The following is a 24,542-nucleotide window of genomic DNA, read 5'->3' as shown; positions in this document are numbered from 1 at the left end:
GACTAATTCAATGAGTGCTCTTCCATGGTGGCTGTAAATATGATATACACTTACAGGAGAATGACTATTCTATTGAAGAAAAGGCATTCCTTATATATCATAGATTTTATATATGTTATAATTACATATAAAACATTATATATAATATATATTTTTATACATGGCACTCCATATTTATATATATTTTAAATTCAAAGTAAGATTATTCATTTCCTTTGTAGAACACATACCATAGTGGTTTACTAACCACGAATGCCATCTTCCAATTGTTTTATAATTTTCTCTTTTGCTGAACTAGTTTTTGTACATCTATTCAGACTAGACAAACTAAAGCCATTTGTAAAGATTATATCATCATTTAAATGTAATACCATCTATTACTTTATTACTATTAAAGTGGATGATTAAATTTAGAAGTGGAAGAATATTGGCATTCTTCTGGTTATCTTTGACTCCAGTGAAAAATATGATATGCATGAAAGAGTAGGCATGTGCATAAACAATGCCTGGTAAAGGTATCCTCTGTGTGTGTATATACGTGTGTGTAAGACATACGTCAAAGCAACACAAAATGTCACAAACATCATAGGAGTCAATTACTTAAATTTTGCCATGAAAAAATATATTATAAAAGCTACTAACAAAAAAGTTGCCTGATTGTCCTTTATTTTCCCTGCTTATTTTCCAAGCAAAGAAAGAAAACTGATATTATAGCTGAAAGGTAAGCCAGAGGGCAGAGAAGGAAGAGCCAAGACCTAAATAATATACCACCTGGATAGTCCGACAACACAGTTCCATAGGCTAATCATCCAAGTTATCCAAGTCATCCAAGTTATACAAAGATCCTCTCATAGCAAATTCCATATAGTTCTTCCTCATTTCTGGCAAATGCCCAGTAGGAAAAAGTTGAAGTCAAAGAAAGTGAAAGTTTCAGATAAATAATAGGTACAAATACACTCTAAAATGCTCTGTCTTCCTTGAAAAGCCCAGAGGCAGGGAGCATGCGGCCTGAGAGATTCTGCCAACTGCAAGTCTCCCTTCCATCTCTGACTATTCCCTTCTGTCTTATTCTGCTGATTCCCACAGAGAAAGCAAGGAAATCACAAAAGCACCAGCCTGAGTGTAGAACATTTTGCCGCATAGTGGGCCAAAGGGAGCAGAGAGAGGCTGAGGGGATGACCCAAATGGTTAAGTTTTTTTTTTACTTGAAACTCTATTGAGTTGAACTGGTGTGTATACAAGGCCAGACAGGACTGGGCAAAGTCACGATCACAGCCAAACCCCATTACTGTTCCTCACCTGAAGCTTTCTTTAAAAGTAGACGAAAGCAAAGAAGAAAAGAGAAGGTGCAGCCCACATCTGCTCTCAGCTAGAGACAGCGTGGTCCCTGCTGATTTGGGGGTTTGGCCCCGCAGGGCGCAGGAGGCAACTGTTCTGTGGTACCCAGAGCTTGTCTCTAAAATCTCTTCCAATCCCAAAAGATATTTTGGAAAACATTTGGAGTCCCAGTGTGGTGTGGTGAAAATACTATTCAAAAGCAACTATCAAAATAGCTAAATTATTCTTGTATCAAAATCAATTTTACATTTCAATATAAGAACAGGAATGGACAGAATATCATTTCTATTTTGAGAGAATATCTATTGGCAGTTTTCAGAAATGGACCATTTGCCATGCACAGATCAGCCTTGCACAGGAGAGAGGATGCATATTTTAATATGTTTGCAGCACACTACCTTGATTAAGAATGAAAATTTCCAGCAGAGCCCTTGGATCTCAACCTCCTTCATTATAACTATTTCTCCAAATATGTAGCCACTCTGGCATCAAGCACCATAAAGATTCAGCTAACAGGTATATGTAGGAGGTTTTCTTGTTCTGCCTGACTTTTTAAACTAACATGTTTTACCCTTTCTTTTGCTCTATTAACACTCACTACTTTCAGTGCCTAACACTGAACAAAAAAGGAACCATTTTGTTCTGAAGAACTCAAAATAACTTAAAGAATAGGAGCTATTACAGTACATAGGTGACAATCTGACACTTAGGAGCCTGGCACCCTCAGCCATTCTGCAGAAATGCAAACCCAAAACTCAACCCCCACCCAGGGAGAAAAAAAAGATATTTCAATAAAAGCATCTCTGAACAGAACTAGGAAAAATCAAAAACATAAGAAAAGGGGAAAACACGCTGTGATGAACTCTTTTTACTCCCCCTTCCCTGGACATTCAGCCAAATCCCTGATCCTGCAAATCTTTCCATCTTTCTGTCACCAAAGTCAGAGCACAGCCCAGGCTCTCACAGCAGGCTCTCACTGAGACTACTGTGGCCTCCATGTGTTCTCCTGTTTCCACACCAGCTTCAACCTCCTAAGGCTCAGGTTGACCCAGTCACTACCCTGCTCAATTGCCTCCAGGGTTGGAGAGCACACGTCTCAGCCCTTGTATCTGGCCACACCTTCACTCTCACCTTTATTCGCATTACCCCTCTGCCCACACCCTAGATTTCAGTCCCGCTACTGACTTCCCATTTTTTGCATACACAGGACACTTACTTGCCTTTGCGCTTAGGCAACAGTCTTTCAACATCTCCCTATGTCCAAATCCTAATCACATTTCAAAACTAGGAAGGGGCCACCAAACAGAACACCCTCAAACTGTTACCACCAAGCCTACAGACCTCCCTGCATCCACGTCCACACTGTCTTCTTCCATCTGCAATGGAAAACGGATGCTTCTTCTGGCTAAAGACTAAGGGAGACCTCCCTCCCATGGCCTGTGAGACCCACCCCAAGCCATGTACTTAGGAACCTTATCCCATTAATTATCCCCCTTTCTCCTTTATCTTCGACCTCTCCCTCTCCATAGGCTCTGTCCCATCAACTCACTCAGGGTATCTCCATTTATAAAAATCTTCCCATGAACTGTTTCCAACACTTTCTCCTTCTCCCACTACTGCTTTCTTTTTTTTTTGAGACGAAGTCTCGCTCTGTCGCTCAGGCTGGAGTGCAGTGGTGTGATCTTGGCTCACTGCAAACTCTGCCTCCCTGCAAACTCTGCCTCCCGGGTTCACACCATTCTCCTGCCTCAGCCTCCTGAGTAGCTGGGACTACAGGCGCCCACCACTATGCCCGGCTAATTTTTTGTATTTTTAGTAGAGATGGGATTTCAACATGTTAGCCAGGATGGTCTTGATCTCCTGACCTCGTGATCTGCCCGCCTTGGCCTCCCAAAGGCTACTGCTTTGTTTTATCATCTGTATAGAGCCGAATTGCTTGGCCACTCTCCCTGTCCCCACCTCCACAATTTCCACATACCCACCGCCCCCAACCACTGCATCCTCACCTTCATCTCACCACTCATTTCTCCTGGCTGGTGAACTCATCCCATTAGTTTGTAAAATGTACTGATGCCTACATGTCGTATTGATGCTTACATGTATTGCCCCAGACAACACATGCCTAGCACTTGCCCAGCACTTGGGGGAAGGGGAAATGGGGAGAGGAGAAATCAGATATGACCTCTCTGAGTCAGAAGTTCTAACTGATAGCTAAATTCATGCCAGAGATATATTTTATTTAACCTATGATGCTTTTAAAAATATATTATTTATTTGACAAAAATTCAGGAATCTAAAGACTTCACACCAAAATCTGGGATTTGGCTTCTGTTAAAGAATCTGGAAGCTCTGGCAACACGGTTTCTTTCCCAGGTGCCAGTATTCAGCTGAGAAGCAGCTGCTCCTTCCAGGGGGCAGGGGCTCCCTGGTCCACCATGGCCCCACCAAACCCTCTTGGCTCCTTGTCTTTACTTTGGTGGCCCCTGTGGGCATTGGAGTTTGGAGTTTGAAATCCCTGCTTTAGATCAGTGTTATCCAATAAAAATACAAGTATGAGACACATATGTAATTTTACTTGTAAAACTAACTTTAATATTATATTTGATTTAACCTAATATATCCAAAATGTTATCCCAACACGCAATCAATAAAAAAAGTTTAATAATGGGATATTTCATATCCTTTTCTTTGTACAAGCCTTCAAAATTCAGTGTGCATGTATGCACTTTACACTTATAGCCCATCTCAATTCTAACTAGCCATGTTTCCAAAGTCCCATAGCAAAATGCGGGTAGTGGTTGTCACATGGGACAGCACATCTCTGGATGCTAAATGGTTAGTTACAAGAATCAGATCTTGCAAGCAGAGAAAGTCGGAATGAGAGAGAATATTAAGGAGAAAGAAGAAAGCTGGCAGGATTAAGAAAGTGGGTGTGGATGTTAAAGAATAGGCATGTGAGATGTTTAAAAATAGGAGGGAAAGGGACAAGGACACAGAGACAATGAACCATGCTCAGTGAAAAAGTTTGCTCTAGTCTAGTCCTCCATGGGAGAAAAACATCCTTTATAAGCAAATGCAGCTGATGGACAATGCAGATTTTCTGGAGGGAGGATTTGGGGTTTTTTAACTAGGCTCAGCACTAGACAGGAGGGGTCAATGTAAATATCACTTGGCCACTTGTGTGAACTCCACTTCACACAGTTGGTATTTAAGAGGCAGCAGAATGAACCAGGCTAGTGAGGATGGGATTCTTGGTCAATGTTGGGATTTTTTTTTTTTTTTTTTATGGAGTTTCACTCTTGTTGCCCAGGCTGGAATGCAGTGGCACTATCTCAGCTCACTGCAACCTCTGCATCCCAGGTTCAAGCGATTCTCCTGTCTCAGCCTCCTGACTAGCTGGGATTATAGGTACCTACCCAACACCCAGCTAATTTTTGTATTTGTAGTAGAGATGGGGTTTCACCATGTTGCCAGGCTGGTCTTGAACCCCTGACCTCAGGTGATCCACTGCCTCGGCCTCCCAAAGTGCTGGGATTACAGGCGTGAGCCACTGCGCCCAGCCAATATTGGGGTTTTAATCTGAGTCATGGCTGGAAGCAAAGGGAAGATAAGGGACTTTCTTAGATAATGGGTTTGGGATGCAGGAGAAGTGCTAGGTACAAAAAACAGGTCAGGCCAGGGGCGGTGCCTCACGCCTATGATCCCAGCACTTTGGGAGGCTGAGGCAGGTGGATCACGAGGTCAGGAGATCGAGACCATCCTGGCTAACATGGTGAAACCCCGTCTCTACTAAAAATACAAAAAATTAACCGGGCGTGGTGGCGGGTGCCTGTAGTCCCAGCTACTCGGGAGGCTGAGGCAGGAGAATGGCATGAACCCGGGAGGCGGAGCTTGCATTGAGCCGAGATCGCACCACTGCACTCCAGCCTGGGCGACAGAGCAAGACTCGGTCTCAAAAAAAAAAAAAAAAAACAGGTCAAGGAGATGGGTCAAGGAGAAAGGAGTGAAGAAGGAAGGAGAGTATCTTGAGCCAAGATCCAGGCGGAATTCAAGACTCAGAGGCATAGCTAAGTGAGGATGTATAGGCAGGAATCAGAAATCCAGATGTGTGGGTGCAATGTCAGAGGCCAGAAAGGAGACTTGGGTGCGAAAACTGGATACCCAGAGTCAGAGTCCAATACCAAGAACTACATCCCTGACCCGGAGACCTCAGAAATAGGATGCTTTTCCATCCTCCATGGGAGCACAATATGGCAGCCACTTAGTAGGTACCACATCCTCCCTTCACCAGACTTTAATTCTGTTTCTTGTCTGCCCAAGAACCAGAATTGAAATCTAGGCTGGCAAAAGCCAAGCTACCAGCTGGGGGAAGAGGGGAACATCAAATATATCTGCCAGGCTTAAAAGGACTTGGAATTGAGAAGGCAATAATATCATTTCACAAACATAAAGCGATTTTGAAGCTCTTCCAGAGGCCTTATCTCTGAACAGTTCTAGCCAATCCATTCATCCCTTCATTCGTTCAGTCACCATTTATTGAGTAGTCTTCCCCTCAACTGTTTTACAATGCTGATTCGCTAGGTCAATTGCACTAGGGCTTGCCAAATTCCACTCCAGCAGAGCTGGCGAGGCAAGTGAAGGTGGTTCAGGCTTAAGCAAAATAACTTCAGATTGTTAATGCTGAAGGGGCCTCTCTAAATGAACCCAGTGGGATTAGGAGGATACAAAGATCCTAACATGTCCAGAGGTCCACTTGTCTACATTTGTTGTAATTTTCCAAATTGGCTAGGACCCAAGAGAACCGGAAGTAAGGCTGGTATAAAATATCTCGAAAAGATTTCACTGAAGAGAAGAAAATTGTTCGCTCAAGAAGGCAGTAGGCAGGACTTTTAAATCTCATTATATTACAAATACAGTTTTCCATATTGCACCCATACTACAGTTAAATACAAATATTTGGAGACTTCAGGGTTATTGTGGCCTGATATTCTCCCCCCCCAAAAAAAAAGTTTCTAATGATAAGAAACTGCTACATATTAGAGGGGAAAATGTATTTGGATAAAATATTGAATTGTTAGGGATAAAATTCTCACTTCTGATTCATAAAAAGCACTGTGAGTTAGAAGAAAAGGTTGATGGTGAAGAGCAAATTAAAACAGCACATAAAGTTAATGATGTAGAAAAAGGCTGTATCTTCAATGGTGCCAACAAATCAAAATTTACAAAAACTGTAAAGGCTATTTGTTAAGTGAACAAATGACTTGAGAAAAGGGTGCCTCTTCTTTGATTCAATAATTAGCTTTACAGAAAGGTAAGCATGTCATAAACAGGTCTGGTTTATACTCTAGTTTTATAAAAATATGCACATTTATATAAAGCAAGTTCTAGGATAATATCTACTTCATCCACGTTAAACAAAAAACAAAGCCCAGCATGCAAATAATAACCCTCAGTTATCAAGAAATGGTCTTATTTAGGATGCTTGACTTACTGAGGCAGGGAAATATGTGATTTTTAGTAAGTTTTCCGGTAGCAAAAAGAAATTAAAGCAAAGAACTTTCTGTTTCAAAAAATTATTTTCAAGCCAGGCGTGGTGGCTCATGCCTGTAATCCCAGCAATTTGGGAGGCCGAGGTGAGAGGATCACCTGAGGTCGGGAGTTCGAGACCAGCCTGACCAACATGGAGAAACCCCGTCTCTACTAAAAATACAAAATTAGCCAGGCATGGTGGCACATGCCTGTAATCCGAGCTACTCGGGAGGCTGAGGTGGAAGAATTGCTTGAACCTGGGAAGCAGAGGTTGTGGTGAGCCGAGATTGCACCATTGCACTCCAGCCTGGGCAACAAGAGCAAAACTCCGTCTCAAAAAAAAAAAAAAAAAATTCTGCTTACCTAAAGCAGATGCCTGCTACCATATTACAAATAGATATAGACCAAGAAGAAAAAATCTATATAACCTAACTTCTGAATCTGCAGATTTTGTCAATGCTTATACAGCTATGCAGTCATATTATTTATACTCTATTAACCAGGATTGGTAAATGATTTAATAAGCATTATGATCAAAGAAATCATATTACATGTTTCCTTTAGGTATCAAAAATATATTATTAACCTTTATTTTGTGAAATCATTTTCAAACAATGAGGTAAAAGAAAGAGGAAGAAGAATGTTCTATTTTTAAGTGAATCTGCTAATCTCACTTTTTCCCTCAACATAACATATTCATTCTTCATGATAATGCATACATACTTGCTAAAAATAATGTAAGATTTTTTTTCATTGCTGTATAAAATTGTAATGTCACCAATACTACCTTGATTAGTCATGGGCTACTTTTTCCAACACTGCAAGTAACATAGTTCATATCCCAAATTAAATAAGAAGGACTGGCAAAGCACCCTGTTAATTTTTTTCAACCACACACTTATTTGTAATAGCAGCAATTGCAAAACTTCAGTATATGCTCCAATAATAATAACAAGCACAACAGCAATTGCTAATGTTTATTGAACACTTGCTATAGTTTAAGCCAATCTCTCATAACATCTACATGTTAACACTTCCATTTATGCAAGATTCATAGTTCAACTCAAATTTGCCAGACACTTATTATAGCAAGTAAAGGTTAAAGGGAAATATGTCATCCCCTTTACTCCTTTTCTTTGGAATAAGCTGATGATCCCAGCACTTTTCATGAATGCTATCGCACATCAAACTCCACTTTCCACCCTGCTCCAAAATGTCCTAAGGTCCCATCCACCCTCTCTCACTTTCAATCTGAAAGGGGTCATTTCTGAAGCTAGACCAGTATAAAGCTACTAACATTGTTTTGGGGACTTGATTTTGATATTATTAGTTTTCTCCAGTGACTTTAGTCATTTATAATAGGAATTATGTTTTTAAATCTGTGCCTTCTTTAAGATGGAGTTGTGTTCTTTGAAGTCATAGTAAAAACATCTGAAAAATTGCAAAAATCAACCCAAGTCATGTTTTTGAATCATTTTGTTAAATATGTGCTTTATTTAAAAGCTCAGATAATAAAGCAAGATATACTTCATGTATAGACTTAATTGTAGAAAATTTTTTTTCCACTTTTTATCAGGGCTTACAGATATGTTTTAGGAATCTTACCCCAATGAATAGATTCCTCTTGCTATGTTTCAAAACATATCTAACATGCACTGAATAATTTTCCTACTTCTTTTCAAAAATAGTTTCTCTTTTGTGAAAGCAATTTTAACAAAATTTATTTAAAGAGAAAAAATAAAAGTTCAGCATTCATAAACACTACATGCTTTTGTTAAAATACTAAAAAAAATGCAACGTATTCATTCCTCACTCTTTATCTTAAAATACTGACTTTCTGATCCTAGCAAAACATAATTTTAGTAACTCGTCAAGGCAGAATACATAAAATTGGCATATTTTTGATATGCACACAAATTGAGAAAGCATCTTTTCCAACTGTGTTGCAGAAAATGAAATGCATCTGGTATGACAATATGGTCCAACACGTGAACTAGAATCAGTGGGAAGAAAGGGATATATTTTTTTCCTTATTCTCAAAACAGAACATTTGAAATAGTGCACATCCCCCAAAAGCAAGGCATTATTAAGTCTGTTAGTACATATTGCAAAGGTATGTTTGGCTAATGAAAACACAATAGCAAGAGGACCAGCAGGCACATGGAAAGTAGCCTGGTTTGTTCACTTTTACTCATATGTATCAGTGACTCCCAAATCTCTGTCCCCAGCCGTCCAAACTGATTTTTTTTCTTTGCTTTTGCTTAACATCTCCACCCACTGTCAGAGTACGTGCACATATGTTGTTGGGGCCTCGTGCTGGGCTAGGGAGGTGGAGACGTGGAGAGTGTGTTGGAGAACATGTCTTATGCCAGGATCAAGCAGAGAACAAGAGAAAAATTAAACAATTTGCCTATTTTTGCAAGAAATTTTATTTCTGCCTTGAAAGAAAAGTCTTTTCATCTAGGCACTCTAAAGATGTATTAAATGCTTTTATTGTGTTTCTTTCTTGAGTACTGTGCTTGTGAACTGTGAATAAAGCTGAAATCTGTATGTGCTACACGCCCCTTTCCGATGCCCAGGTCGCTTTGGAGATGAGCTGCTGAGAGAGTAAGGAAAGATCTCTGAGATATTCAGGAAGCTTGGAAAAGTGCTGCAAAGCTAAGCTGACTCCTGGGCAGCTGAATGAGTCCCCTTCCAGTTCCAGGTTCCAATTCCATTTCTTCTTCTTTCCCATTCAGAGGTGAGCTGGGCTCCTTTGAGTTGGGCAGAGAGGTATTTCCAGAAAGGAGAAATCCTCTCTTTTACATTGGTCAGAGAGTGCTGCTGAAAGCCATTATTTGTGACTCATTACAGAGAAATCTCTCCACTTCTCAGAGAACAAGGCCCCATGAGCAGCAACTCTAGGGACCAAAAATGGTATCTCTTTCTGGGACTGTGTCTGGCATCGGGCAAGTCCCTCAGGGTTTACCATTCTGTCTGCCTATATCCCATCTTTCTCTTATTTTTTGAAAGACATTTTAGCTTTTTTTTATTTCTCTTATGTCTATGCCAAAATGCTGATTCTCTATAAAGAAAAGCTTCTTCAGAGTTATAGATCACGATAATCTCATTTGTGACAAAATACATATGCAACAATACATCACAGAACAAATTACAAATTAAGATAGCTAATCCATCATAGAATTGATTGTATATAGGGATGGGGGAAAATCTCCAGAATACACGTAAACTTGCAAGGCTCTAGTTTCATCAGTAAGACCAAAGTCATCTAAAAAATGGAACAAGTTCTAAAAGTTGTCAAAGGTAGCTGTCATAATGGAAAAAGATTCTGGAGACTGACTTGAGTACAAAACTTCTCTCTGTCATCTACTAACTATGTGACCCTGGAAAGCTTATTTAACCTACGTGAGCATTGGTTTACTAATCTGTAAAGTGACAATCACATAGGTCTGCTGTGAGGGTTAAACTATGTAGGGCTATAAAATGCCCAGCATATGGTGAAGGCGTACATAATAGTGTTAATTTAGTATCTTCTCCAGAATAAGTTTATATCTTTTGTATACAAAATTCATACTTACATAGTAGTGTTTTTTTAATAAAGACTGACAGTTTCTGAAAACTTTTTGGCAAAAAGGAACATAAAAATTCAGAGTTTTCTATTTTTGCTTTAAAAATATCTTCGTTCAGTGAACTGTAATGTGATTTAATAAGTTAACATTCACCGTAATATGATATATACCTTCCAAAATAATTCAATTATTATTTGTTATTCTATTATCCTTGATAGTGAAAGAAAAAAATGTAAAGTTCCCCAACTCTGAAATTCTTATACATTAGGATTATGTACACGCTCAAAAATAAATACTTCCTTCAATATATAGTATTCATCTATACTGAATTTAAAACATTCTTCTAAAACCATTTATCGCTTTACTTTTAAAACCAAAAACAGGGGCTATATCCAGTTCACTTTCAAGATGACAGGAAAGGTAAATGTATTTAGTCTTTTTGTCACTAGTATCTCTACTTACTCTTCTGAAAATAAAATCTTTTTCTGGATCATCAGGTGTTTGCTTACTGCAAGCAATTTTGTTTATTAAGGAACAAAACATATTCATATTCTGATTTATTTTCTGGAGCTACACTAAGAAATCAGTCCATGAACTATAAAAATTTCCAACTGAAAGCCTATCTATTCCCGTATCTTACCCTTCAAAACACAGCCTGATGTTTCTTTGTAGCTAAGCTTTCAATCTACTAATAACTAAAGTTTTAATGTGTCATTCATCTAACATAATTAATCAGAGTCAAAATAATGAGAAAGTTTAAGTAAACTAAGACGTATTGGGAGAAAAATGTTCTTTAGGTCTCTGGCAGAGTGAAACTTCCAAAATATTTTCTAGAATTAAAATCATTTGATAAACATTTACAAAAAGAGCAGTGCCTCTTCGAAACTGAGAGAGTAAAAACAGCTATTCAGTGGGACACATTGTGGGTCCCACACATAAAATTTCTAGTAAAAGCACTTTTAAAAACCTTGACTCTTGTCTGAGTAGTCAAGATGACGTATAAAGCAGCATACTTTAAAAGCAAGTGCTTCAGGTGACTATTAAAACTTCACAAGGTTCATAGGAACATATGCATCTGACTAACTGGGAGGAGACGCTCCCGCTGTCCACTTAAAGGGCGGTGATCCAATTGCAGCAGGAAGGTTTAAGAAAGGGGTGCCGGAAAATGAGCAGGCCTGAGATGATGCTTTCCCTGGCACAGGACCTCACATGTGCCATAATTTACCTCTCCACGTTTCTGTTTCTTCCTGCCAGCCATTTGCTTCCAATGGTGCGCCCCCACACCACCACACGTGATCGTAATTGTTTTTAAGTTATTGGGTTAGTTTTTTCTTTTGCCAAGATGAGATTTGGCTGGACATCTCCCTCCAGGAGAACTCTAAAAAGTACCCACTTTAGGTCTAACTTTTCATTGACTACTCAGAAAGCTTCTGGTGACAAGTATCATTTCTACCAAAAGTAAAGTCCGGGTGCAAGTCAGAACTCTTTCATCTTTGCTAGAGCGAGATGTTTTCTTTCCACAGTTTCATCTACTTAGAATTAATAGCATTTCCCCTCCCGCCTCCCGGCCCCCGCCCCCCGCTCCCCGGGTGGTGAACACCTGAAGAGGGAGGCGTGGCCTCGCGCACCTAGTCTCCCGCCGCGCCCACTGGCACTTACCTGGCTGCTGCCGCGCTCCTCGCCCGTCTCCGGGGCCCGAGACTCCGCGGGACTCCGCGCCGGCCCTGGGGGAGGAGGCGGCGGCTCCAGCAGCTGCTCCAGGCAGGCGGTGCCCGGCAGAGAGGAGCTCTTCTGGTGGCACAAGTGCGCCCCGGGGCCCTGACGCCGTGCACCCTCATCTCGGGCGCGGTCCCCCCTCGGGGGAGGCTGGGGCGAGGAGGACAGGGAGGAGGAGGCGGAGGAAGAGGAAGCAGCAGAGTCGGGGGAGCGTCCGCCAGGAGGCGTCCCTCCCGCTGCTCCCGAGGCCGCCGCGGGCCCTTTTCCGGCCGAGAGCAAATGTTCGCGGATCCGGCGGCGTAGCGTGGACCCCTGCTCGGCTCTGCCGGCGCCGCCGGGCTCTAGGGGCTCCGGCGAGGAGCAGCACAGGTTGGGCTGCGAGGAGGAGAAGACTCGGTCCAGCACTTGCTTCTGCTTCTTGAAGCCGCTCCACCTGCTGCCTGCACCACTCCCCCCGGCCGGTGCACCCCGTGTGCCTACCGGGGGTGGCGGGGAGGGCGACGGGGTGTCCGCAGTGCGGCGCTCCGGACCCCCAGCGCGCCCGCCCCCGCCGCCCTTGCTTCTGCCCACCCCCAGCTGCAGGTTCTTCCAGAGCCGGGCCTGGAAGGAGGACGACGCTGCCGGCGGCTCCGGCTCGCCCGCCGCAGCAGCCCGGGGCTCCATCCTCCACCCCCTGCTCCTCCTCTCCCCTCCTCCTCCTCCTCCTCCTGCTTCTCCTCCTCCCTCTCCGGCTGCACCTCCTCCCGGGTCCCCGCGGCGGTGGCGGTGGTGGCGGCGGCGGCGGGCGCAGCAGCAGAAACCGGGAGTGCCCAGCGACTTCAGGCCAGCTCGGGGGAAAGAAGCGGCCACCGCCTTCGAGGCTCTCTGGCCTCGGGACTCCGGCGCCGCCTCTTCCTCCCGCACCTGCTGGGGTGGGCTGGCGCCGTAACCGAATCCCGGCCGCGGCGCCTGCAAAGTTTTTCGCTCGAAGCTCCGCGGCTCCAGTCCACTGGCGTCCCCCAGGCCGCGCCCTGGCTCCCTCTTCTCGCTGGCCGAGTTCGGGAAGCTGCACGCACCGGGGCGTGCGCGTCCAGCTGCGCCAGGGACCGCACCCGGCGCCCTCTGGGCAGCACCTGTCAGCGGCGGGGGCGGCTGCCTCCAAATTGGGCGCGCACGCGGCTCACACAACACGGCGCGTCTGGCTGGAGACTCCGGGGACCAGCAGTCCCCCTGGGGCGCCCCGGGACCATCCTCCAGCTCCTAGGTGGGAGGGCCGGTAGGATCCGGGTGGAGCTAGGTAGGGCCCAAAGCCAGCTTGCTCCCTAGGATCGGGCCACAGTTGCCCACGCAGCTCGCTGTGCGCTGGCCGCTGGCCGCGCTGGCGATCGTCTGGGTCCGATGAAGCGAGCTGGAGTGGAGACTGTGTGCCCTCGATGGGTCTCGTGGGGGCGCCGATCGTCCACACTGAGCGATGAACCCGACGGAGTTCTAAAGCTGAAGACGTCTGCCCCCGCCCCGTTGCGCGCCCTGGGTCCAAGACGAGAGTTTAATTTCTTCTGTCTTGACTTCATCCCCATCCACCCCTCCCTTCTCTTTATTTGCCTCTGCACTGGTCTCTTATGATCAGGATCTAGCATTTCCGGAGTCTGACGATAAAGCCAGCCCTTAAGTTGCAGGGAGTTTCGGTGGACGAAGATGGGTGATGCGCACTGCCTTTGATCCGATTCGGCACGCACAGAATCTTGTTCTTTTCATTCAAGCGCATTTTTTCTTTGGTTACTTCATTTGCTTGTTGCAAGGCAAATGGAAAAGGCTTTTTAGCTCATTCAGATTTTGCTTCTCCCAAAGCTGCTCAGCCAGGGTCTTCTGATTCTGCTAGGAGAGACTTCTGAAAGGCCAGCAACACAATGCCTCTTTCGTCCTCCTACATATGGAAAACGGGAGAGTTCCCTAAGCTGGGGCAGCACACTGATCAGTCTTGTCTAGCTAGCAGTATGCTTTGGAGGTGTTACCTACCTAAGTGTTTTGTTTTGTTTTGTTTTGTTTTTCTTACCTTTATAACAAATATTTATTAAGCACCTACTATGTACCAGGCACTATGATAGGCTCTGGGGATGCAACTGTGAACAAGGCATCAGGGTCCCACCCACATGGAGCTTATTGTGAGGGTGAGGGTTGGGAGGTGATGTGAGACAATAAACAGAATTTCTAATATTGAGAAGTCCCATGGAAACAGTTAAGCAGGGTACCACATAACAGAGTGGCTATAGAGGAAGAGCTTCCAGACAAAATGCAGGACACCCAATTAAACTGACTTTCAGATAAACAATGAATAATGTTAGTATATGTATGTCCCAAATATTGCATGGGACATACTTATACTAAAATACTATTATTTATCAGAAAGTTAAATTTAACTGGGTGTCTTATGTTTTTGTTTGCTAAATCTGGCAACCCCATATGGAGAGGTTTTTGGTTTTTTACATTATGTGTTCAGGGAGAGTCTCTCTGAGAAGATAAAATTTTGAGTTAAGACTTAATGAGGACAGAGAACCAGCTATTGACGGATCTGACTGTAGAATTTCAGGTAGAAGGAACAGCAGATACAGAGGTCCTGAGGCAGGAAGCAGCTCCACTGGGCATGTTCAAGGACAGACGGATACCACTCCAAATAGAGTAGAGCAAGGTGGGTGGGGTTGGTAAGAGATGCAGTGAAACAAAAGGTCAGCTAAGGGAGTGGGAGTAGCCAGAGTGAGAGTTCATGTTTTCTCTAAATGAAATTGGGAGACATTAGAGGTCTTTTTTAATCGTGAGGGTGATGTGATGTGATTTACTAATACTAATGCCAAGTATTAATAAATAGCCTCACAGGGCTATTTTGAAGATTAAGTGGAAAAAGGACTTAGCTCAGTGCCTGTGTATAGTTGATATTATTGTTATTTGGTAGACCCAGTATTTCCCAAGTATATGAATACTATGCTTTGGAAAAAGCAGTGTGAATGGATAAACATTGGGCTGCATTTAAATAATATTATTGAAATGACAAGATTATAGAGATGGATAGTGGTTGCCAGGGGTTAGTGGTGGGGCAAATGTAAAGGATCAGAATAAAGAAGTTTATTTGTTATGATGAGACAAATTTAGATTGTGGTGGTGGTTACTTGAATCTGTGTTATACACAGGATAGAACTGCATAGAACTACATACATACATGAATGCACATAAACACGTGACATCTGAATAAGGTGAGTGAGTTGTACCAATGGCGATTTCCTGGCATTTAATATTGAACTGTAGTTATGTATGATAATATCATTGGGGGAAATTGGGTGAAGGTCACACAGGAGCTCTATATAGTATGTTTGCAACTTCCTGTGAGTCCCTAATTATTTTAAAATCTAAAGTATGAATAAAAGCAAACAATAATAAAGCATGTTTTTTTGAAAAAATTGTGTGCTGCTGAAAGTTTTTCTTTGGAACCTTAATCATTAGAGAATGAAACAGTCTTGGAGCTACGATGGCCTACCCTTTCTATGTAGCTCTGTTCTCGCCAACCCCACCTAATTCCTGAGGAAGCCTCTGAGAAGCAAATGAGGGAAAAGTCAGGACTGGTGAGGCAGAGTCCACATTAGGGCAAGCTCACAACTGCAAATGTAAACACAGAGGCTGTGAAGCGCTCTCCACACAGAATAAGAAAACCGACCGCATTTGCCTTTATGGAGGTACCTCCCCGCCGGGTGAAAGCAGAAGGGGTGGCATTTTTCACTGGCTTTTCCTTCTTCACTCCAGTTTCCTTTCTCTGTATTTTATTTCTGTGTTAGTCCTTACTTTTCAAAGTTTCAGGTAAACCTTTTAAAGTTTCAGTTAAAACTCTTCAGCTAAATTATAAATATCATAGCTAAGTCTAACTGTAGCTGGTGGTGGCTTAAGTGTTAACTCCCTCTAGAGTATCTATGAGCTTTATATATGGGGGCTTTATAAAACTGAAAATCTCCATCAAAATAAGTAGAAACCTTCATTAAGGACTTGGCCATTCGAGGTAGTGTTAGTCTTACAAAGTGAGCTACACACCATCTTCGGAGGCTTTCGCTCCAAACCTGCATCAATCCCTTATTAAATCAATATAGAGATCATTTTCAAAAGTCCAAGGCAAACTGTATTTTCCACACCAGATAATCAAGCTGAAAGCATCAAGACCGCAAAAAATTACCTGAATATAAAGCTACTCTGAAGGCATGAAAAGAAACTGCACTACCCAGAAATCTTATTCTCTAGAGAGAACAAGAGGAAAAATATTTTGTTTCTAGTTTGTTATAATTGTAGACTGGAGATAATGCTACACAATTCAACCTTAAATTCCTTTAGTCTTTAATGCATTTAATTGACTTTTTAATATTATTTTTCTCTTCTACCTGTCTTAAAATACTCTGAGATTTTGAGTTCTGAAATCTATAATCCCAAATAACACATCCATCATATGACTTCATTTACATATCTTGAAAAAGCATATGTAACTTTTCCTAAATATCTGAAGTGGATTATAAAATGAGACTGTCCTACAGATTGTATATCATATAAAGCTACACTAGATAAGGTCTCTTCTGTCAAATGTCTTATTATATTTAAGAGAAGATACTTACAAAAACTCTACAACACAAGCAGAAAGTGAATGGTACAAATTAATCACTGAGGAAGTGAAGAATTACTTCTGGCTTGACTAATCAAGGAGGACTTCTTGTTGGAGGCATCTGAGCTAAGATCTAGCGCAGGTGGCAGGGTATAACAAGAAGGTGGATTGCCACCAGCAAGGAAAAGCAAAATTCATGCCATATACCAAGACATTAATAAATGTTAGCTATTCTTTTTATTATTTTCATTAATACAATTTACTGTCTCGAATATTGATATTTATTGCTTGGATTAATATGAAATATGCTTCAAACATTGATATTCAGGAGGTTGAAGTGATGTATAAGCCACTTATACAATATTTATACAATGTATAATTATACAATGTATAATATTTGAGCAGAAACGCAAAGGAAGTGAGAGAAGCAGCCAAATAGTGAATCTGAGGAAACATTTTTCCAGGAACAGGAAACATGAAGTGCAAAGAGGCTGAGCAGGAACATTCTCAGCTTCAACAATGGCAAGGGGGGCAAAGTAGCTGAAAGAAAGAGAGCAAGAGGGGAATGAGAGGAGAAAATATTGCAGAGAAGCTCAAGGCCAGATGATACAGGATTCTGTAGGTGACAGTAAAGACTTTGGACTTGGGTAAAATAGAAAGCCATTAGAGGGCTTTGAGTAGAGTTTTTTAATAATCAAATTGCATTTTAAAAGGCTCATTCTGGCCTCTTTGTTGACAATAGAGTAGAGAGGCATGGATGAGAACAGAGTTTAGATAGGAGCCCATTCTGGGAACACAGTTTAGATAGGAGCCATACAAAAGGGACAATGATGGCTTCCACTGGGGTGGTAGGCGAGAAGTGGTGACCATAGTGACATTCTAGATACAGGACATTTTGAAGACAGAACTGACAGCTGGGCATGGTGGCTCTTGCCTGTAGTCCCAGCTACTTGAGAGGCTGAGGAGGGATGATCACTTGATCCAAGGAGTTTGAGGCTGCAGTGACCTATGATTGTGTGACTGTACTCCACGTGGGTGATAGAGCAAGAACCCATCTCAGAAACAAACAAATACATAAAATTAAAGATAGAGCTGAGAGGATTTACCATAGTTTGGACATGGGGTACTCAAGTATTGTGTTAATCTGTTTGCATTATTTATCATACACCGCTCTCATTGCAACCCCATTTCATAGATGAAGAAACCAACCCTGAGGCATATTAAGAGACTTGCAAGGTCACGCACTGAGTAATTAGCAGATCCAACAATAGAAGCCAGGTCCATGGGCTTCCAAAGCCACGTGGCTCCTTTAATTTTAAAATATATGCATAAATAGAATAAATAATGGAAAGAAGCCTCAAAAGATGAACTGATCCATGCCCTTGCCTTAGGTGAGCAATAAGACGATCTTGGACAGAACCAAAACTTACACTCAATGAGATCAAGGATGTAAATGCAAGCACAAAAACAACATTTCTGGAACTAATTGAGTTAAAGGCCAATTAAATGGCACTTCAGGAGCCCCATTGTCAGTGCAGTCCTGGCTGCTGTCCCAGCTCCCAGCAATAGGTCAGATATCTTCAGGCCCTCATGTTCTCTCCCAGTCTCTGAAATGGGATAATAATATTTGTCCACCTGACCAATTCACAAGGACCCAATTCAAAGACAAATGTAAGCAGCATTTTTAATGAGTAAAGCCTGTCCAAAAGAGTGACATTAGCATCACTTTGTAACCAAAAACAAGAAAACCTACCAGACTGATTCATTCCATCTTACATGGAAAAACCCTGCCTGCGTGGAATGAAGCATTTTGAACCATTCAAAACCAAGAACTCAGTCATCACAATTCACCATATTGAGTTGACTGCTAACTATACGATTAACTCAAGAGAATGAATTCCTATTCTGGTTATAAACTAGTTTTTGTCATTTCTTTCTTGAAAGATATCCCAGCAGAGCTCTCAAATTCAGTTGAATGTTTAAGTAACTTCAAAGGAGATATTTCTATTTATTCTGTTTAACCTAAGCCATATCACATTTTCTTTTAAATCAAAGTGTTTTTTAAAATTCTTGAGTTCTAGTTCTATGTCGGAGAGACATAAGAGTGTTCATGTGGCCAGAAGGAGAGAGGGAGGGGACTTGAAACTATATTTGCATTAAAAAACGCTTTTTTTGTAATCAATTGTCCATGTCAAAGAAGAGAGAAAGGAGTTAAGTGGAGATCAGAAGACAGCAAACACTTCTTCCAACCCAAACCTTGATGCCAATTCTGTGCCGGAAATGTCAGAAGGCATGGGTGTTTGCCTTGGTTTTGCACCCAAGTGCTCTGTAACTACAGGAAGCTTTTGGGGCCTCAGTTTCTTGTTAGGAAAATGAAGAGATAGAACTAGTTACCCTCTAAGGTCTTTTTCAGCTTAAAAATTGTGTAAATCTCTGAAGCAATTCTCCAATATATGATATAATCCATCTATTCATTCCTGATCTGACTTTCTACTTTCGATGGTGTACAAAAAGGCCAGTAGCACTAGATGGTCATCTAATAATCCCCTTTGAATATATACCATGTAGCAGAACCCATCAGGGCCCCCTACTCCTATCTCTTAGGCCCCAGCACTCCAGTATGAGTATCTGCATCGTTCTTCCTCAGGGCTGGCTTCATACTGCACCCTTTCCCCCAAGTGCCTGGAACAGCTTTCAACCAATAGTGACGGCATTGATGAGAGTTGAGGTATCTCTAGCTCCCTGCCGCCCAATGAGGGGACCAGGTGTGATAAGAAAGGGGAAAGGATTCTGTATTTCCCCCAGGTCCAGCACCTCCTGGTCACTGGCTTGGTAACATGCCCTCTATCAGCTTCCTTTCCTTCCCTCTCCCATTTGCTCCACTCCACTAAAGCTGGTCTCTGCAATTCCCAAATAAATTGCTTGGCATTTGAGTCCTTGTCACTAAGTCAGCTTCTGAGGGAATCCAAACTAAGACACATTAAAATGGACATTTTAATTCCTAGCTAGTGAGGTTCCCAACTTCACCACTCTATGAGAATAAAAGTAGTGTTCTCCAGCAAGAGTCCTTTGAATCATACAATGCCTTTACAGGGAATTATAAAGACAAAGTTTACCTGAGCCTATAATCTATTCCCTAAAAGTGAGGCCCCTTGAGAGCCAAAGTATTAATCTATGATTTACTTCCTTGATGTAGTCCACTGACTTCCTAGAATACACAATAGGGTAGACTCCTCAGCATCCATTATACCCTGGAAAATTAGTCTCCACTGATCATAGCCATTCCATCCTTTTTGTCAGATATGTGACCAATCAGGAAACTATTAACTGGAGGGTATATTAATTGGGACTGGGCCCCCCGTGAGTAACACATAAACCTTAAACATGTTAAAGAAGTCTGAAGGTCATTTCCCAGACTTTGTGTGTATTCTTTCTGTTTTGTTGGCCCACCACACATTCCCAAAGTCACCTCATGCTCTAAGATTGTCAGTGGAGCTCCAGCCAACCAGCAAAAATGAAGAAAAAGCAAAGAAGAGAGTGACCCTTTCTTTACAGTTACTCTGCAAGTCTTCTTGTATCTCAGGGCTTAGAACTCAGGCACACGGCCATTCCTACCCATGATTTCAAAATTAACTGAAACAACATCTTTATCCTGGGCAGTCATGTGTCCAGCCAAGAATTGGGGGTTTTTGAGGAAGAAGGGGAAGATGAATATTGGGGGATAAGAAGCAACTCAGACACAGAAGAGTAGTCATTTGAGGGAGTTCTTCACTCATAAAGAAGAGGCACAAAAGAGATGATCTATTTTCCTTATCTACATGTTTGGTGCAATGCCTTGAACTACTGCAGCCATCTTGTTAGAAATCTGAGGATGAAGCAAACACCACAGTTCACAGAGAAGAGAGATGAAAACAACAGCAATTCTTGATGATGTCATTGTGCTACAGAATTAATCCACCCTGAGGCTTTCCTGAACTCAGATCCTATTATGTACTTATTATTAATTAGAAAGTTACTTTATCTAGCTTTTTAGTAAATTTCTGTTGACTTTATATGAGTTTTCTATTGCTGTTGAAACAAATGGTCACAAACTTAGCTGCTTAAAACAACCCCAGGGCAGTGAAACTACTCTGTTTGATACTATAATGGTGGATGCATGTCATCATACATTTGTCTAAACCCATAGAATGTGCAACACAAAGAGTAAACCCCAATGTAAACTAGGGACTCTGGGTGATAGTGATGTGTCAGTATAGATTCATCAATTGTAACAAATGTACTACTGTGGTTGGCAATGTTGATAACTGGGGAGGCAATGCATGTGTGGAGGCAGGAGGTATATAGGAAATCTCTGTATCTTCTGCTTAATTTTGCTGTGAACCTAAAACTGCTCTAAAATATAATGTCCAACTTAAAAAAAATGTATTCTCTCACAGTGTCTGTGGGTCAGAAGTCTGGGCACAGTGTGGCTCTGCTGGTTCCTTGGCTTCAGGTCTCACGAGACTGAAATCCAAGTGTTGGCAGGGCTGTGTTCCTTCTTGGAGGCTCTGGAGACAAATCTGCTTCCAGCCTTGTTCAGATTATTGGCCAAATTGTTCTATGCCCTTTTAGGATTGAATCTCTATTTCCTTGCTCCATACTTCGTTTCTAGAGACTGCCCGCATTTCTTGGCTCGTGGCTTCCTCATCTGCAAAGCCAACAATTGCAGATGGAGTCCTTCTCACACTTCAAATCTCTCAGGCCTCCCCACCTGCCTCTTCTCTCTTACTGGCTCTTCTGCCTTCTTCTAATTAGGGGGTTCATGGAATTATATTGGGCCCACCTGGATAATCCAGGACAGTGTCTTTATACTGAGTTCAACTGATTAGGAAACAATTATATCCACAATGTCGCTTCACAGCTTTCTTTATACTAGCATTTGATTCACTAGAGGACAGAAATATTTATGGGACAGCTTTAGAAATCTGCTTACCATAAGTTTCCTGGAGCCCAAAACATCCTGATGAACACATCCACATTGAGACCAAGAGAAAGGCTATATCTGCCTAGGTTGCCTCATTCACAATGGGGTATTGAACTTAAAGGAACTGGCTCAGTGTTGCAAGTAACAGAATTAATACAAACCAATATTAATAAATAATAAGGACACTGGGAAACTGGCCCAAATAATAGGGGAGACCTTTCTTCTTTGCTGTGTTATTTTGCAAAATCTGGCCATTTTTCTGCTTAAAATCATACTACTCCATTTTCTCCTAACCTGATGCTTTCTGTCCAGATTGCAATTGGTTTTTTTGTTTATTTCAAATCCAATCCCCTAATTTACACATCTTTTTCTCTAAGAGGGATAAAACTAGTTAAATACATATTTTAAATACATGTTTTTGATTTCAAACCAGTGCCTAAAAATGTAGCTGCCTTCTAGCAAAACCTACTTTACAAATACTTGCCTAGAAAATACAAGAGAAAATGCAAAGAAAGAGTAGCAAAATGTGTACAAACATTCTTGGAAAAATAGAATGAAGTACAAATGCCTTTTCTGCAGAAAATTACCTTTGATAAAATGTTATTGGCTAAAAAGTTTCCTTGGATCCTGATTAGCCTGTAAGTCCATCTCCCAGGTTTATTCTCAATCTCAACTTCTGCCTTCATCCACAGTTAAATCTCTAAATTCTGGCCATGAGGGTTTGTATACATTACAGATACTGGTTTTCACTTTTGATAGATAGAGCAACTAGGAAACCAAGGCATGAGGGGACTTGGCCCATATGAAGTTAGTGGTGGGACCAGTGAGGTGTTTACAGGTAGCACCATCTTTTAGGGGACCTTAGGCTTAAGCCATCCTTACTCCCCACCACTCTCAGTGTTTGCAGATCTGTTTTTCATTCAATTCTACACTTTGGCAGATTGGATCCAGCAGCGATTTAAACACTCCGAGACAGAATTGCTAGCCTCTGTGAGGCTATAACAGATGATAGCCTGAACTCCAAAGACATTAGGTCTGGAATTTTACATCCTTGGCTCTGGCTAGACAGAGCACACGGGCACTCTGCACTTTTCTCTCAGCATTTGGTTAAGAAACTAATTTTAGGCAATAAAGTTGCTGCTATAAACAAACAAAATTGTACTCACCATTTATGGGGACTGTTATCTATAAATAAGACCTCTGAGCATTAATGATATTGGATATGTGGCAAGACCTGTGGGGACAGTTTCATATTGCAATAGCAGTGTCTTGGGATCAAAAATCAGTCCTGCTAATTTTTGTGCAGATGTGCAAAAAAATAGTTAGCTCCTTTAGGTTCTCTGTCACTAATCTGGTTTTCCTTTAGAGAACCCCACTCAACCAGAGGTTAGCAGAGAAAAATTAACAAAATATCCAACCCAATTTTAACAACAATGAAGATTTAATCATTTAGAAAGTCTCTTTAGGAAATGCCTAGTATCTTCTTGGGACTGTAAACCAAAAATAAAATTCTAAGCTCCCCAATCAACTGAATGGATCCCTCTTGCTGGCTAAGGGCATTTCAAAGTTAACCTGAAACACAAGTTCAGGCCATGATGGAAATGGGTGGTCAGACATGCGTCATCATACCCTGTTCCCTTTGTAATTCAGGCACAATTGACCAGCATTAACATTAAAACAGAGACCTTAAGACTATCTATTTTCTCTGAAGCCTGTTACCTAGAGGCTTCATCTGCATAATAAAAACCTTGGTCTCCATGACCCTTTATCTTTTTTTTTTTTTTGAGACAGAGTCTCACTCTGTTGCCCAGGTTGGAGTGCAGTGGTGCCATATCTGCTCACTGCAACCTCTGCCTCCCAGGTTCAGGCAATTATCGTGCCTTAGCCTCCCACGTAGCTGGGACCACAGGTGTGCACTATCACGCCTGGCTAATTTTTGTATTTTTAGTAGTGTCAGAGTTTCACTATGTTGGCCAGGCTAGTCTCAAACTCCTGGCCTCAAGTGATCCACCTGCCCACAAAAGTGCTGGGATTACAGGTAAGAGCCACTGTACCCAGTCAACAACCCTTTATCTTAACCAAGACACTCCGTTCTATTGATTCCAGGTCTCTAGATAAACTCTTTCAATCAACTGCCAATCAGAAAATCTTTGAATCCACCTATGACCTGGAAAGCCCCTCTTTCCAGACCAAACCAATGTACATGTTATATGTATTGATTGATGTCTATGTCTGCCTAAAACATATAAAACTAAGCTGTAGCCCAATCACCTTGAGCACGTTTTCAGGACCTGCTGAGGCCACGTCATGGGCATGTCCTTAACCTTGGCAAAATAAACTTTTAAGTTGATTGAGACCTTTCTCAGATACTTTTGGTTTACAGGACAAAATGTTTGTCTCTCAGATAGCTTTCTCCTTCTAAGAAGGTATGTGGATGGGTGGAGAAAGGACATGACTTTCATATCCTCATGGAAACAGGAAAGAGCCCGAGTCGAGGAGGACAATGCCATTTGCCTCTCTTGGTCCAGAGGAGATGTCCCTTTTCCCTTGTCCACTCACCCAGTTTGACTGCTAACATTCATAGGCAAGTCTGCACTCACAGGATCTGGTCTCTCACCTTGATCAGAGCCCAGGGACTTCCAAATGATTCAAACTTTCCTTGGCTCCAACTGTCTGTCACCCCAGACATCTGTCATTTGCCTTATTTTGCCCCTGCCCCCATCACAATTACCTATAACTGAGCCTCTACTGCAAGGCCACCCAGGCCTACTGGCTATCAGTTCAGCATCCATAACACTAGAAATGAGGTAGGCTCAGGAAA

At 42.0% G+C, this 24,542-nt stretch overlaps 1 protein-coding gene across 4 annotated transcripts in view; it reads right to left on the bottom strand.

Moving 5' to 3' along the window:
• The window catches only part of MCTP1 (multiple C2 and transmembrane domain containing 1), a 591,691-nt gene extending 578,813 nt beyond the window's left edge, over positions 1-12,878 (bottom strand). For 3 of the 4 annotated variants that reach the window (XM_032156816.2, XM_032156817.2, XM_058440710.1), the window contains exon 1: positions 12,096-12,877. In XM_032156816.2, coding sequence (XP_032012707.1) covers positions 12,096-12,815 — 720 coding nt within the window. In that variant the 5' untranslated portion in view covers positions 12,816-12,877. Of the gene's footprint in view, positions 1-12,095 lie in introns of all 4 variants that reach the window. The other variant, XM_058440711.1, reaches the window with a different exon arrangement.
• Positions 12,879-24,542: the final 11,664 nt, after the last annotated feature.

Source organism: Hylobates moloch, unplaced genomic scaffold (genome assembly GCF_009828535.3).
Source record: "Hylobates moloch isolate HMO894 unplaced genomic scaffold, HMol_V3 SCAFFOLD_6, whole genome shotgun sequence".
In the NCBI taxonomy this organism is placed as follows: Eukaryota; Metazoa; Chordata; class Mammalia; order Primates; family Hylobatidae; genus Hylobates; species Hylobates moloch.
The sequence above is the reverse complement of the archived record's forward strand: the minus strand, read 5'-3'. Positions and strand labels throughout refer to the sequence as shown.